This window comes from Gymnogyps californianus, chromosome 20, assembly GCF_018139145.2.
Source record: "Gymnogyps californianus isolate 813 chromosome 20, ASM1813914v2, whole genome shotgun sequence".
In the NCBI taxonomy this organism is placed as follows: Eukaryota; Metazoa; Chordata; class Aves; order Accipitriformes; family Cathartidae; genus Gymnogyps; species Gymnogyps californianus.
Window position 1 is genome coordinate 8,659,690 of NC_059490.1, and position 16,657 is coordinate 8,676,346.

At 51.6% G+C, this 16,657-nt stretch overlaps 1 protein-coding gene across 1 annotated transcript in view; it reads left to right on the forward strand.

The window, feature by feature from the left end:
* Nucleotides 1-16,657, forward strand: part of NXN (nucleoredoxin) — a 55,726-nt gene that overhangs the window by 24,140 nt on the left and 14,929 nt on the right. The window contains exons 2-4 of the mRNA XM_050908901.1: nt 14,291-14,408; nt 15,724-15,857; nt 16,271-16,371. Coding sequence (XP_050764858.1) covers nt 14,291-14,408; nt 15,724-15,857; nt 16,271-16,371 — 353 coding nt within the window. The remainder of the gene's footprint in view (nt 1-14,290; nt 14,409-15,723; nt 15,858-16,270; nt 16,372-16,657) is intronic.

A 16,657-nucleotide genomic window follows, 5' to 3' on the forward strand; every position in this document is an offset into this window, starting at 1 on the left:
TGGCTTCATGCTTCCTGCTTCCCAGGCGCCCTTCCCCACGCTCCTCCTTAAATATCTGAGCTGGTGAGTGATTGCCTTGGGTTTTCTGAGCTCTTTGAACTAGAATAAATGAGAAGGGCTCGAGGGATGAGGCCTCTCATCCGTCACTTGCCTTTCACCTCTAAGGACAGGGGTTTGCATCAGGTGTGGCATTAAATGCACAGGGTTTGGTGCCCCTTAGGTCACGTCCTGCTAAGCCTGCCCGAGCTGCTGGGTGTTTGCCGTGGCCAGCACAGATCCAAAAAACCAAGAGTTTTAGATCTGAGCATCGTCCCATAGAGTTTAAGAGTAAAGAAAGGACGAAAGAGGCTTTGGGTAAGAGGCAGCATGGTGTTTGGGTTCAGCCTCTGGGATTTCAGGGTCTTCGTTTGCCATTCTTTGTGCAAATTTTCACGGAACAGGAATATCTCATATGCATCCCACATTCAGATCTTCAGGGAGAAGTTTCCAGGAAACTTTGGACAATATTCATCCTGTTTTGGGAGGGCACAGGAAGGGTGTACCGCTGGGAAGTGGGATTTTCAGGCTGGCGTCTGTGGGAGCAAAGGCTCTGCACTCATGGTGGGGGGTGTACCGCAGCATCATCGCGCTTTAGGTATTTAGTGAATTCTGTAAAAGTGGAGTCAGTTCATCACCAAAAGTGCCTGTGGGGTTGAAAATGCGAGGCCCTTGGATAGGGGAAACGGTTGTATCGGAGCCCCAGTATTTTGTCCTGTTCATGAGAAAAAAGCCCTGTTTGAGGTAGGGCGGAAGGTGTTGCTGTTTGGCACCCATGCACGGCGTGATTAGGACTCACTTTACATGGCAGATGTGAAGCCGCTGTGCTGGGGCAAAGCGAGAGCGGGGCTGGCTCTGCTCTGCCCTGCAGCAGCTCCTGTCCCTGCCCCGGAGCAGCCCTGCCTCTCCTGCCTCTCTGGTCAGCCTCTCGTGGATGACTGAGAGGCTCCTGGCGCCCGTGTCCTTGCGCAATGCTCTCTTAATGTTGTCATTTTGTTAATGAGCGTCTGAAGAAGATGCCGGCTGGATCTGGGTGCAGGCGTGCGTTGCCGGTCCCTCGTGTTCTGCTTTGAATGCTCAGGCACCGATGAGGAAGGAGCATCGGGGAAATGCTCGGCTTTGCACCAGATGAACGGGGCTCCCTGGGGTGCTGCAGTAGCTGGAATTGAGTTGTGAAGCACCAAGAGAATTCCCTACAGACACATCGCTGCTATTTGCTGCTGCTGCTGGAATAGCCCCTGGTTGGTGTCCTTCATAGTGTCACCAAGAGGAGACCGAAGCTTGAAGAGGCCTTTTTACTCTCTTGGCTCTTTACCCCGAGCCAAAAGCTTCGAGGTGGGGAGGAGCTGGTGGGTGCAGGCAGGACACTGGGCGCTGGCCCTCCGGTGCGTGGTGAGGCAGCTGCCTTCCTGCCTTTCCTGCCCTTTGATGTGCTGTGGGGTATGTAATGAGCATCTGCCCTCTAAGGGAAAACAGATTTGAGTTACAAAGTTGAAAAAAGAGGGAGCAATTTTGCTTAATCATTTTCACACAGATCCACAGGCGTTTCTGTAAGAGCGAGTGGCATCTGGTTCAAGGGCAGCTCTGGCTGCTTTGAGCTCTCCTGCAGCTTCTGCAGTCTCAGGCAGAGACTGATGTTCCAGATGCTGTTCCCAGCAATCGGATCAATGACATGCTTATTCAGACTTTTCATTTTTTAAAGGAAAAAAGAAAGTAGATTATACTTTTTAAGATCCTATGAAGTATCAAGGATCTGTGAGCCTTCCCCCCGCCCAGAGTAGAGCACTGCAAATTATTTCCCTATTTATGAACACCACTCAGAAAGCAGAAGGAAGTGAGCTGCCTGCCTTGGTACCTTGGTATTCGCCTATTCCCTCCCTCCAGCTTCTAGTCACTGCAAGAAATACAGGATTTTTTTATTCCAAACAAAAAGCATTCATTTCAAGGAGAAAGGACTTAAGCGCAGTAATGCCCCTGTGCCCTGCAAGCTGCACAGGCTGTCCTGGTGTGCGCTTTCTGGGCGTCTCCAAACTTGTTTGTATATGTGGGAAAATTACTGAGCGACAGGGAAAGTGCTGGAAAGCTTTGGGCATTTGATTTAAATCTGATGAAAATGCAGGGCTGCTGCCTGGTCGGCTCGTCAGCTGCCGGCACCCATCGAGGCGGCTGTGAAAACGGGTGCTGTGAGTTTGCCGCGGTGGTTTGCCAAACCCAGGCTTGTTATTTACCCATTTCCATCTATAGAGGTGTCAATACTGCCCGCCTCCGAGAGCCTCATGGTGGTCGGTGTCTTGTTTTGGAGGTGGAGAGGCCCTGGGAGAGACCGGTGTTGCTTGCAAAAGTACCTGAATTTGGCAGGAGCTCTCCCTGTGTCGCCACAGCGAGTCCCATGGGAATGAGAGTCCCTAACCACTGCACCAGCTCTCTTACCTGCTGCCTTGGCTGATGAGCTTTAATTACCGAGATCACAACTGCTGTGTTTTCCTTGGGATGCTGCGGCTACCTTTGGCTCCTGGCATACCCTTCATCTGTCCTGGAATGAGAGTTTCTGATGGCAATCTGTAAAAGCTGCTCGCCAAGAGAAGCAACAGCATCTTGTCCGTCTCAGGAAGAGTTTGGCTGGCTGCTGGGACGGACCCCGAAGCCCACACTTGGCTGTCGGTGGCGTGAGCATTCAGCATCCGAGTAGACCTGTGGTCTTGGCCAGAATAGATGTCGCAGGTTAATTTTTGCCCGTTCGGGGTCTGCATGCTGCGTGAGATACAGAAAAAAATTCCACAAAGCAAACTGGAATTAAGCTGCAGGTTTTGTTCTCATTAGTGTAAAATCACAAAATCTGGTGTTTCTGATGTCTCTAAAGAGAGAAGGAGAATTAAGTCCTGGAGAATGTAACCGGAGGATACTTAAAAGGCAAATTGTTCACATACTTTCTTTAAAATTTGCATGAGTGTAGTAAAAGGTCATCGTTAACTGCAGAGTCTCCTCCTCAGATCCTCGCCTGCCGGTGGCTGATTGCAAGAGCCTGTTGCTAAGTGTTCCTGGAAACGGAATAAAGATGAAGCAAGATAATTGAACAAGAAGGAGGGAGAGGGGGGGAACAAGCCTGGAGCTCACAGCCGAACCGCAGGGCTGCCAAACGAGATGAGTATGTTGGAGTTTGACTCGGTGGCTGCATTTAATCAGTTCTGACCCAGGGGTGGGGAAGGGGTGACCGAGCCTGAAACTTTGTGGCAGATCCTTGGAAAAAGCCGCTTGGACGCAAGCGGATGATTTGCTTGCGTTTCCCGTGGCTCATCCAACTCCAAACACGTTGCTTCCGAGCACTGAGGCTGGAGCGGGGTTGGGAAGGCAGACCGTGCTCCCACAGCGCTTTGTGCTCTTTTTCTGGATAAAATGTCTGTTCCTGCAGCGTGCGTTTTGTTAGCCTGCGATCTTCTTCTGGACCGTCAGTAATCACAGAAAGCAACAGGATAAAACAAGAACACAAACAAACAAATCCAGAGCTTGACTAAGGCAGGGCAACAGGATAAAACAAGAACACAAACAAGTCCAGAGCTTGACTAAGGCAGAAAGCCTGTAACTCCAGATGACTTGAGGGGTATTTTCTGCCCATCTCAGGTCAGGCTCCCCTCTGAGGAAACAACTCATGGTTGTTTCGTATGTTGCAGAACCGAATAAACCCCTGGTGCGGCTCCTTTTTATTGCTGAAAAGACAAGGAAGCAAAACTTCCTCCTTAACTTTGGTCTTTCTCTAGCTGGAGCTCTTGTAAAAACACCAGACTTTCTCTGTCTCCATGGATCGATTTCCTGGAAACAGTTTTAATAACTGTTTCTGGAGTGATGTTTATCATCCCAGAGCATTTTACAAACTCTGAATATAGTAACAGCTGAAATATAGCCACATCTGAGGAAGGTCGCTGCCAGTGCACAGCAGTCTTCGGCATTTTATAAAACAGCACACGATCGGCTCTTCCTTTTGCACAGAATCTCCCTTATTCCCACCAAAAAGATGAGGTAGCACTCCCACCGTCCAGCCCTCTGCGTCACCTCCTGGTTCGCCATCAACTTGAAGCCTCAGCCGCAGAGCAGGCGCCAGGCATCCTCACCTCGCTGAAGCCTGTGATTTCCGAGCCTTCCCCTCCGGCTGGGGCTGGCTGACAGCGGAGGGAATTAATACGCCGCATCTTATCTGACATTTTGAACACCCTCGTGGGATTCGCGTTGTCATCAGTTCCTGGCAGCGGCCTCTAGTTTCGCTGCAGCTGCCTTCATGCCGTGCTTGGGGCAGCGGGAGGGACGCCGCGCCCGAGGCTTGCTCACACCAGGGGTCGGTCCTGCCTTCCCGGTGCCGTATTTCATCCGTGTGCTGATTCACGGGCTCTCACCCCTTTGAGAAACTATATATTTTGTGACTTCTGTCAGTCAAGTCAGGATGTAGCTGGAGCTTTTGACCTTGCTCCTGATTTATCATTGTCACTGTTTGTCTTTTTTAATTGGTTCGGCAGTTGCAAGATGCGCCACTCAAGCCTTAAAATAAAGAAGAGGGAGCCTCAGCCTGCTCTCTCGTTCGTCCCCGGTCGATGGCCCTGGAGCCAGGGGCCTCTTGTGTCTCGGTGCTGGGTTTCGCGGGACGGATCGGGTTCCCTCGCTTGCCCTGCACCTGGTCCACCATGTGTGTGTGTCGTAAACCCCACATCCCCCCAGCCCCATCTGCCTGGCTCCCTCCGGGCTTGCCTGGCACTGGTTATCCCTCCCCAACCCAGCAGCTGGCTTTTGCAAGTGCCTCCCTGCTCTGCCTCCATGCCTGGCCCAAACCATGTCTCTGCTCCTTCCCCTGTCCTTCTGCCTTCCCCTCGCAGCTAATGCCACCAGCTTTGCTGGAGCACAGCTCGATGGGAATGCCTCTCTGCAAAGGAGCAATTGGGTGGGGAAATGGCTTCTCCAGCTTCCCGCCTGCTGGCTTGTGCTGCAGTTGAGATGTTAGTGCATCTGAGCTATGGTCAGCTTCGTTCTGCTCTGTTTTTAATGTGTGCAGGTGATTAATTGCAAAGATGGGACTCACAGTGGCGTTTTCCTGTTTAGAGGTCAGTGGCTCGGTGTCGGGCGGGTTTACGTTTCCATCCTGTGCAGCCTTTCGGCCGAGGGGCTGTCGGTTTGGGGAGCAGGAGGAAGAGGAGAAGTGCTCAACAGGAGAGCGTTTTCCAGGCAGCCTGACCTGTTACATCCATCCTGCCTGTGTCACAAGTCGGTCTGATGGTCTTCCCCGCAGGGCACCCAGCACTGGCTCAGGCCACCGTGGCTCTGGGGCTCAGCTGTGCTTGTGAAGTGTATTAAGAGGACATGGAGGCCCTGAGAGCGCATCATCATCGGTGGTTTAGCCCAGAGCAGTTTCAGCGGTGGGATGTTTGCGCAGGATGGACTTTAATGGCTCCAGAGGAGAAATCTCCTGCGAGCGCCGTGGCTTCGCTGGGTCGGCGCGGGTTGTGGGACCCCGTTCCACACCAAGAGCCAAGGAGGAGCGGGATAACTCCAAGGTGTCACTGGTGGGGATTGCTCTTTCCAGCTGGAGCTTGAGAGCACATGGGTCTGGTTAGCTCCTGGAGTATTTTGACCTGAGTGCAGTTACGGAGTGAATCCATCAAGCTGTGCCGCCCTTCTGAGCTGCAAGCAGAGCCCGTTGCCTGTCTTGCATGCAAAGCCCAGAGCTGCTCCAGCAGCGTGGGCTGCGAGCAGGCGCCGGGGCTGTGGTTATGGCCTTTCTAGCTCTGCAGCTGTGTAACCTTTGCATGAAAATCCTCCTTGGGTTGCAAACCAGGAGTGCTGCCAGAATGAGATTCAATGCCGTCGGCTCTTGAGACGCCGAGATAGATGCGGCTGTAGGGAGGGCCAGATCAACCAGTGCACCCTCTCCTGAGATCAACTGGAGGAAAGGAGTTGCTTTTAAATAGTCTGAGTGTTTGCAGTGATGCAAGTGCTGTGTTGAGTGGAGGTTTTTGTAATGAAGTGTCAGCCGTGATGCTATGGATGAGCATTTCAAAAGACACTGCGTAATGAGCAGGTTTCCCATCCAGTGGGTGCATCAGCAGCAGTGGGCACAAGAGGGTATTTGCAGATGTCTTGGTAGTTTTACAAGGGTCTCTCCCATGTTGGCGGTCTGGGGGATGTCCTGGTGCTGGCGTGTCCCGAGGAGGTCACTGCTCATGAGGCTCTTGGTGCTGAGGCATCCTGAAGCCCTCACTCCCCTGGGTGCGTTACAGTGCTAACAAATACTCTATTGTTTTCCAGCGTTTTGTTGGTCTGATTGTGTAAGGTTCCCTTTCGGATTAACCGCTGAAAACAAAACAGAAACCACACTAATACCTCATTGTGTGCATTAAACAAACTAAAAAAAAAAATCCCGATTTCCCTGCAGATTTAAAAGGCTTTTGTGTTTGGTGGGAACTCTGTCTAAACTCTGGGCTTTTCAGAAGTGTTTGTTTCTTAATGAGCCAGGATTGCAAGGCGTTTGACCTCGCGATTACTACCAGCGCTCAATGCCGGCTGCCTTTGAGCGAACGGTAGCAGCAAAAGCAAAGGCGGTGGGTAGGAAACCCAGGCTGTAATCTGCGGTGGTTCTGGCAGCCGTCCCGCTTCCAATGACAGATGAGACTGGGGACCAAGAGAGACCCTGAACTTCGATTCAACATCCCAGACTGCTGCCCCACCCCTCGCCTTTCCTATAAACAGATGGAAAAATACCCCTTCCCCACAGAGAGAGAGAAATTATTATTTTTTCTTATTACCTTTGTGTTTACATAGCTGTTTCTTACTCAGTGCTAGTCATTTGGGGGCGTAATTTATAGGGGCCATGTATGATACTCTTCTACATATGTCTTAAATTTTTCCCACAAACACTTTAACTCCCTCCGTCCTCACTGCTTTTTATGTGTTTGTCTTGCTGTCTTACTTACCTACCAGGAAAGTGTGAAAAAATGCCAGTGAAAACAGGTAACAGAAGGTGGATTCAAGGTGCTGGCAGACCCCCTGGGATCTGCACCTATCTTCATGCAAGCCCCCATTGTCCTGGGGGGTAAAGGGAGAGTGCTCGGCCCAAAGCAGAACTGCAGGGAGAAAAAATGTTTATGAAATATCTTGAGATGCTCACGTGCAAGCCTCCTTTTAAGAGGTAAAGCAAGGCATGCACATGGAGAAAAAAAAAAAACATTTCTTGGAAATGCACAGAGATATATTTCCTAGTCCTGGGTACAATGCTGCATCCTTAAATTCTGCCTCGTCTTTGGGCTGTTGAATACAATTTGAGGAACACCTGGGAAAAAAGAGGTTTATAAAAGATATCCTCGTAGTGTTGATAGACCAGCCTGTCTTGTAGCATCCTCCCTGCATGATTTGCTGCCTGCATTGTTATCTGTATGTTTAGACAAATGCTACTTCGCCCTGATCCTGGGATCAAATCAAGCTGCCAGCCTAGCGCCTCTTTGAAACTTGCACATGTAAAACAACCAGGCCACCTCCTGTGTCTGCTCCAGGCCCTGGGGCTTTGCTCTCCATAGATCATGTTAACCGCTCTTCAGTTCTGCTCAAATTAAATGTTTTCCTATCAGATGTGGGCTGCGGAGGATCCAGCCTGTCAGCCTGCATGTGCGTCAGGAGGAGAGGAGGCAGCTTGTGCTCTGAGCCGGGCGCGCGCGCCAGCCATATGCTGCTTTGCCCTCAAATAAAATGCTCAGCTCGCAGTCAGTTGGACGGCTTAGCCTGGGAAATTGCAAAGAGCAATGGTGCTGGCGCTGGGTGACCAGGGCGGTAAGAGAAAGAAAATGGGAGGAAGCGAGGGGGCCGGGACACGAGCTTAGGCTGGCCCAGGTCCCTCACCCTGGGGCTTTGGCTTCAGAGCTCCTTGGGGGAACAAAGAGTAGCCCTCCGCTGGCGACCGCCTTGCCAGAAAACCCCGCGGAGAGAATTTCCTTCCGCTTTGGCTCCAAAGCTTTTGCCGTTGTGTTTCATGGCCAGGAAGAACAAAAGCCCGGGGTTGCAAGCTGGATCCTGCCAGGGTCTCCCCTGCCCCCCCGCGGGCTGTGGGGCGATGTGGGCGGCTGCAAGCTGGACCATGCTGTGCCGGTCTCTCACCATGGAGCCGCAGCAAGGAGAGGATGGAGGTGACAAGCAGGACTTTTGGTTTGATATTTTTATTTTCTGCTTGCACCGAGTCATATTGCTGGAATGTGACTGGCGCGGGGAACATCCACAGCAGGCACTGCTGGACTGAGTGCTGGGGGAAACTCGTCCTAAGATTGGTTTTAACTGGCTTTCTCCCATCGTAGACAGTGTAGGGGGAGAGGGGAACGATAATGCGGTGGGCCTGGCTGCCCACCAGTCCATGTGCACCGGCAGCCCCGGTGCCCTGCGCTGTCAGTCTCAGCCGTTCACATCAATCTTGTTTATTGCAATTCCAAATCCTCCCTCCTCAGCTCATTAATGTTCTCGGAGCAGACATCTCTCTCACCATTGTATTTTGTAATTAGATTTTGATTTGCTTTCAGAGAGAAAGAGCAGCACAATAGACATTAATTTATCCCAAGCCTCGCTCTGTCTCCTCCGTGTCACAAGGTCAGACCTTGGCGTGCACCATCTGCCCTCGACGCCTCCCCCCGCTATTCGGCTGCCTGTCGTTCCTGCGCCACGTCCCCCTTCTGCTAAGGGGGTTCCCTTATTCACGAAGGGAAAGGAGTGGCGAGGGAGGGCTGGAAGAGGAGCCTTCGCCCGAGCTGAGCTTGAATCGCAGGGACAGGCGTGAACTGGATTTAAGTCGACGAGGTGAGGGAGCAGCCTGTTGTTCTGCAGCCCCGTGCCTGCTGTCTGCAGAGCCTGGGTGGCCCCTGGTGCTTGTAAACCCTTTAAGGCACGATGTAAAAGCCGCAATTTAACATTGTGAGCGAGCGAGGACAGAGAGGTCCCCCACAGCGCCGGACTGTGGGAGCGGAGCGGTGGGGACGGCCAGGGCTGTCTCGCCAGCCCGGAGCCGGTCTGCGCAGCGGAGCTGGAGGCAGAGCTGGGTGGTAATGGGCTCTGCTGGTCCCCGCGGTCCTGGATCAAGGGTGCTTTTCCACCCGAGGGCTGCTTGTGTATTCCTCAGACAGACTTCATGTTTCAGCCTATGGCTCTGGAACGAGAGACCGGCAAGAGCCGAGCTTGTGTCCATAACAGAAACCCTGCTGCGTTCTCACATGGGTACTCGTGGGGCTGTGGGAAGCGGGGTCTTTCCAACACCTCACGGGAGGAATTGCCCAGACCCTGGGGGTGTTGCCTCTAAGGGTGGATTCTTAGAAGAAAAGTGGCTTTGCATTTCATTTAGCAGAAAGCAGCAGCCATCCACATTGGGAACATGTTCATTATTGCTGAGGGATCTGCTTTTGAATTTTTAAACCAGCTTTGTCTGGCTGTCGATGGTCAGGCTGGAAGTGTGGGTTGCAAGATGAGCAGAGGCAGTGTCTGCCCTGCTGCTGGCATGGGCAGGTGCCTCTGAAACCTCTGCGTCTCCTGGGCAGAGGCAGCTCTGTATCCTATGGAAGATGGAGGCGTGAGAGCTTTTATGGTCCAGGTTCACACAACAGCAGAGAAGCGCAGCCCCCAACGAGGGCGGGAGAACCACTTTCCCACCAGCCAGGGCTCATTTCACTGCAAGCAGTTGTGCTTTGTCTTTGCCAGCGTTAACCGCTGCAGCTCAGGATTTATGTTGGTAAGCGAATGCGACCGGGGCTGATAAATCAATCAGCACAACCAAAAATAGCGCCCGGCAGCTGTTGGAAGTAGGGGATCCCTTCCCCACCAGTACACGCAGAGCAGGAGGGGATTTCATCCGCCCCGGCCGGGTGCCAGCCCTGCGCAGAAACAGCCATGAGCTGCTGGGGAGACCTCTCATCTGACACCTTTATCTGGAAAAATTACTGTGGCTGTCTGCAAACTTCTCTCCAACATGCGTCTCAGCCAGGCATTTCCCAGTCACCAGGGTGGGGGAAATAACCGAGCCAGCCGCCAGTGCGGAGAGCAGCTTTGCGACTGATGCTGAGTGCTGCTGCATGGCCTGACGTCTTGGGATTGCCTCAGACCTCAAATAATAAGTGATCGTTTTAAAGCCTCTTGCGGCCGGTCGTGGATGGAGTCACAGAGGGAGCCCAGGGCTGCGGTTTCCAGGTCCTCCAGGACAGCACGGTGATGCTTTGTGTAGGGATAAGGTTACCGGAGGAATCTGGTGACTCTGGTTTTTCCACTGGACTGCTGTACTTAACCACCTGCACAGGAGCCAGAGAGGTTTCTGTAAAGCTGATCAGCCTGTACGGCATCTTGCGAGGGGCTGTATTTCATCGCTCCTTCTCCAGCGGGCGTCCTGGGGTGAGTATTGAGTTTAGCAGGCATGCAGCCTGAACCAGGAGCGAAGGGTGCTCCGAGAGGATCAGCTGCTTTTGGGCTGAATAGTCCATAGATTATTTCCACATCTGTGTTAGCTTTGGCTTGATCCCACAGATTTGCAACAGCTGTTGGGAAGCGGAGCAGAGATCCCCTCTTTAAATGGATGATCAAATCCTCAGAGTGTGGAGTATGTTATTTCTATGTCATCCTCTTCACGGCAGGAAAAACAGCTTTTAAAAGTTGCTGAGGCAGCACTCTGCCCTACTGCCTGAGCTATCATCCTATCATCCTGCGGTTTCAGAGCAAGTCGTAATTTGCTTTCCGCATCCCACGCCCAGCCCGACACAGGATCCTTTGTGAGGTGCGCGATTGTGCAGGTACTTGTACAAGGGCTGCCTTTTTTTCTCCTGGGCTCCCCTTCCTGCGTGGACCACAACCAGCGGGTGTATGCTGAGCGGGACCGAGGAGGAGCTTGTCTCCTTTCCAGAACCTGCGCGTGTGCAAACCCTTGGCATTTTACCCTGAGAAAAGCTAACCAGTGTAATAGTTTGCCACAAGATGGGTTAGGTCATCCTGGTGTTCAGAGGCTTTAGGTGGAGATCAGATGTCTTTGCTAGAAGCTGCAGTTCAGCTGCAAAATAGTGGCGTGGTGTGGGAATCCCATAGTGAGCTATCTTACCCAAAAAGCCCAGCTAAAATGAACCAGCCCATTTCTGATCAAGGTTCTGCGCTTTCAGGTCAGCCCTGCAGTAAAAGGAGCCATCAGGCTTCTTTCAGAAGTGTCTGACAGGCTTTGGAAAGCCGAGTCTGGCTGAAGAGGGCCAGGGCGGTGGGAATGGTCATAGATCCTGGCACTCATCCTGCAGCGCGTGCATTTCTCATTCCCCATCAGCTTTCCTAGCACACAGGAGAATCATCAAACCAAACTGCTCCCACTTTGAAGAGCACATTCCTGTACTTTCCGATACAGACAGCAAAATTAATATGGTTAGTGCATGGAGACCACTAATTTCCAATTCAAGCCTTTTACAGCCAGACTTAAAATGGCAACCCGGTTCCACTCATCTTACATGCAATTGTTGTGTTTGTGCATTGGTGTCGTATGATGGGTTTCGGTGATAACCCAGGCAGCAAATATACTGCAAACAGTAAGCGCTGCTCAGCATGTATGAAGCTCTGAAACGTTTGGCGTGACCTGGGATGGTGGGTTGTGGTGTCTGGGAGCTGCGGCTTTTGCACAGATGCAAGGTAAAACCTTGCAGGTTTGATTGCATTTTCTCGTTCGCCCAAGGTGTGACTGAGCGTGACACGATGTTCGTTAGTTCCAGTCTCAGAGCCCAGTGGTGGACGCGCTCCCCCAGCAGCAGCAGCAGATGTCACATTGACCTTTTTTGATGCTTTTTGACCCTTTCAGCACACACCTAGCTTCATGCTTGCTTGAGGCGTTCTCCTGTGGACCCTCAATAATGAGTTAGAAGTGGCAACCCTCCATTTCATGGGGACAGAGTATCTGGATTGCAGATTACCCGTACCGCGGATGTCTGGGCAGCCAAGACCAGTCTCTGCAGTTTGGTCCCAGTGGGGCCTGATGGCTTACATGTCCCGAGAAGACCCAGGGCCAGTTGTTGGTGGGAGCTGCCATGTCTGCTGGACCCTGTAGACTGCCTGGAGCCAGCCGTGCACCGCTCACTCCAGTGCTTCCAGCGAGAGCGGGTTTGGTTTGGTTTTATCCCCTTATCTGGGGTGTCCCAGCCCCGTCCCTCTGAGCACAGTGAGCTGATGCAGCCTCTTGCCTCTGAAGTGCAGACCCTGCTGCTTCCCCAGCCAAGCAAAACTGCCAGGACCCGCAGTAGTGCCCCAGGGGAGCTGCTGCCTGTATGCAAAGGGCTTGGCGAAATGAAGTGTAATGTAAGCAACTGTTTAAAGAGAACGATCCAATTGCTAGTTGTAATTTCCTCATTGTTTGCAACACCCTCTTAAATGCCTGTGATCCTTATAAAGAGCTTTTCCCCACCCTTTAAAATTCACAGAAGTGGATTTTACCTCCTGTGGTTTGTGAGTCGGCATTACGAATGAGTCTGCTTGTCCCAAGAAATATGTCTATTGGAAATCAAAGGCTGGTGGGCAGGACACAAAGCGTTGCCTTTCACTGGGTCCTAGTAGATGGAGGTTAATAAAGTCTTCCTAGATCAGTATTAATGCTTTCTTGCAGACCCAAGAGGGTTTTGCTAACACTCCTTTGCAAGCAGGCTGGCTCATGTCACTCATTCAGGTATATCTTTTGTAAAAAGGTTTTGGAAGAAATATTTAATACAGTGCCATTGAAACCTGAATGTGGATGTGACTTTCCCCTCAGCTGGATCTCTGGTGAGCAAACCAAGGGATGCGGTTTGCTCTGCCTGCACGTTGCATCCCTTCCCTGCCCTCGTTTGCCTGGTTCCCGAGATCATTCCCATCTCGGGAAACGGCATTGCCTCTATTTGGAAATCAGGGATGGTGATCCACAGAGCCATGGCCTCTTTCTCTAGGAAAACACCTGGGTCCAGTTTCCGCGTGAGATGCTGATGGAAGCAGCAGCACGTTGTGTGAGGGTTTCTCCAGCTCCTCGCTGGGACTGGGTGGGATTCTCGGTGCCCTCCTGCCCTTCTCTTTCGGGGTTTTATTCTCCGAACCCGAGCGAGCTGTAAACACTCAGAGCCTGAGGGGCTTTGCAGAGCAGAGCTTAGGGGAAGGTGGTGATTCATTTCCTTCCCCTCTGGCTCTCTGCTATGGTTTGGCTTTTGTTTAAGAGTTTGATAATTCACCGCTGGGCTGTTTAGGTTGAAATGCTTGGAGAAATAGAAGTAAACGTGGTGATCGCAGCAGCTCCTCCATGCATGGCAGGGAGACTGGCTCCTCCGGCCGCAGCCAGCCCACACCTGGAGGTTGGGCTGTGCCAGCGGCTGTCGTCGTGTCGTTCCTCCCCGTCCCTGTGAGCTTCTGTACGGGGGTTAAGCTCCAAATTATCCTGTGCCAGAAGCATATGCTGAGAAATGTCAGCCCAGGACCGTGTGACACCCAGAGCGCTCAGTCACCGGCGTGGTGCGGAGCTGAGCTCGCTGCAGAATGTAACGACCAGCAGACAGCAACATCTAGACCGGGACGCCAAAAATGTGGCCATCGCAGCCTGCGTAGCTTCTGCCTGTAGCTGGCGGGGACCGCTGCGAGGCTGGCAGCGCAGGATAGATGAGCTGGGCTACGTGGCGCCCAGGCTGATGTCAAACCCGTTAATCAGCTCCCGGGAACAAACCCGGGAAGCCCCAGTTGCAGAAGAATCGTGTTTCTGTGTGTTGGCCTTGTTTTCAGCATGGCTGTGTCTTGGCAGGGGTTGCTGGTTTGTTTAATGAACATTGAAATGGGAGGGGAGGAAACAGCCAGGGAAGCATTACAAATTGCTTCAGAGCAGTGGCATTAAAAGTATTTGTGCTTACCGTGTCTTCTAAACAAAGACCTCAAAGTATGGTAAATATTATCGCCATTTTACTTGCAAGGAGGCAAATGCAGCAGGAGGAGAAGCTTTACCTGCGCTCACAGGCAAGCCCGCAGAAGGTGTGAGACAAACGGTGGTCTCACTTGCGGTACCGAGGGGATGGTGTTGATGGTGCGGGTCTCTGCGGGCGCTGGAGGTCCAGGCTGGCCCAGCAGCTCTGGAGAGATGCCCTCACATGCCTTCACATGCTTTGCCAAAGCACCAGCTCTGTTTCTTTGCTTAGCTCTGACCTCTGGTCTGAAAGATGCTAACGCTCCAAGATCTTCCCCTTTGTGCTGCCAAGTTTACCTTTCTCCTCTCCCCTCCCGATCTCTTTTACAGCTGAAGCTGTGGAACAAGTACAGAGTCTCCAACATTCCTTCCCTGATATTTATCGATGCCTCCACCGGGAAGGTGGTTTGCAGGAACGGCCTCCTGGTAATCCGAGATGACCCAGAAGGTAAGACCTGGAGTCCCGTGTGCCACAGAAACATGGGCACACAGCTGCCTTTTCGTTTCAGTTCATTTTTAATTGCCTTGGGGGGGGGAAGGAAACAAACAACTATTGTCATACTTAACTAATCGAGGCACTGTATTATTTTCAGCATAAAATTTTCTGCATCATTCCTGCCAGATCTTGTGTTTTGGTTTTGCTTGTTGAAAAGAACAAAGATTTCCCCTCCAGGATTTTTGTCTGAAGTGCTAATGAGGAAAAAGTTAGGCTAACTGAAAGATTAAGTTTGGATTTTTCCCTGATGGAGGCACATGGACAGACAGACTGAGGGTCCAGACTTTCCATACCTTGGGAGCAGAATCCTTCCAAAATACTGAGTGGGACTTTATCACTGGCATCACACTCTGTTAGGATAATGAATTCCCCATTATTTAGAAATGCAACAGAAAAATGCTACCGTTCTCTGTTTCTGAGGTTTACTGTGCTGGGGGTTGATGTTAAATCCATCTTCTTCCAATTTGCAAAAACCAAAAGGAGCAAAACGTGTGCCCTTACTTAGAGACTCTGCAGACCCATCATTCAACTGCTGTAGGCTGTCCATGTACACATATTACCGGCTCGTCGTTTCTTCATGCAGTAGATACTGAGTGTGATGACTGAGTCTTTAATTCAGGTGGCAGGAACTGTGCAGCAAGTACACGCTGTGGCCTGAGCCATCTGTGATGTTTCCTCCTCTCTGGCTGAATACATAGATTGATTGCTCTGGGAGCTGGCAGCAGATTATTCAGAGCATGTGTTTGTGCGTATGCACACGTGCTTGCTTTGGGGTGCAAAGAGTTAGTGTAAGTTTAGTTTATATCTAGGGTTTTTTTAATATATATATGTGTGTGTATATATACCATCTTTTACATATATATGTATACGGTTTTATAAATAAATAAGTGTATGTATATATATAAAAATATATGGTTAGTATCAGTATAAGGCAAATAGTCTGACTGCATTCCTGAGCACGTACCACCTTGCCCTCTGTTTTTAAAATAAATGCTGTTGATAAGGAAAAGATGCCTCATCAGGCACAAAACTAGAGCAGGCTTTGTCAAGCCGAAAGTGCTGCGACTTGAGCAAGGGTGCAGCCTACCTGGGGAAAAAGAGGTGGCCCCGGCTCCAGTGCAGAGCTTGGCTTCCCTGGCTCCCCCATGTCTTTGCAGAGGGTAGGATGGTTTGGATTTTTTTTGGTGGAACTTTTTGAAACTGTAAATGATGCATGTGCATCTTGCTGTTTTGTGTCTTCTTTCCACCTCCATCCCGACCCCTCCAGGTCTGGAGTTCCCCTGGGGGCCAAAACCCTTCAGTGAAGTTGTTGCTGGGCCTCTGCTAAGGAACAATGGCCAGACACTAGACAGCAACGCCCTGGAGGGCTCGCACATTGGGGTCTACTTTTCCGCACACTGGGTGAGTAGTAGATGCTTTGCAGAGCAGTTGGAGTGAGCTCGGGGGTGCTCTGGGGATCCCCCTGCGGCTCTTGCTGCAGAGCTCTGTAGGAGAGTAAAGACCTCGGGCCGGCTGGTGTTGAAGCAGTTAAGATGCTCTGGTCATTCTGGAAGAAGCTGCACCATTGCAGTGGCCTGTCATCCTCAGCTGGCCCTTCAGAAGGGGAAGAGTGATCAGATTTCAAAAACGGAAGAGGTTTTGTTGGCAACTTATGGGCCATAAGCCCTAGCCACGTTCAGGGCTGCTGCCCGGTACTCCAGCAAAGATGAAGTCACATCTGTCTTTTCATGGTCACTAGGTCATCTGGACCTGCTGGGTGTGGGTCTGGCCCTGCGGAGGAGGTGATGTCCTTATGTATGTGTTGTGTTTTGCAGTGCCCGCCGTGCCGAAGCCTCACAAGGGTCCTGGTGGAGTCGTACCGGAAAATCAAGGAGGCGGGCCAGAAGTTTGAGATACTCTTCGTTAGTGCAGACAGGTAAGGAAGCGCTAACAGGGCTGCCCCCAAGCTGGGAACCTCTGAGCATTGCCGGTTTGATTTGAGGAGGAAATTTGATCTGGGGTAGAGCAGGTTGGCTCTGGTATCAGAAGGGCTGCCTGAGTCCTTTGCCCTCTGCCCAGTGGCAAAGTGCAAAGGGGGGTTAGCGAGGGCAGCGATGGGCTGAGAGCAGGCTCTGTCCATGGAGCGGCTCTGTATTTCGCTTTGTGGCTTATGGATCTGAGGTCTGACAGATGCTCGAGCTGCTGCTGTCGCCATGGGTTGA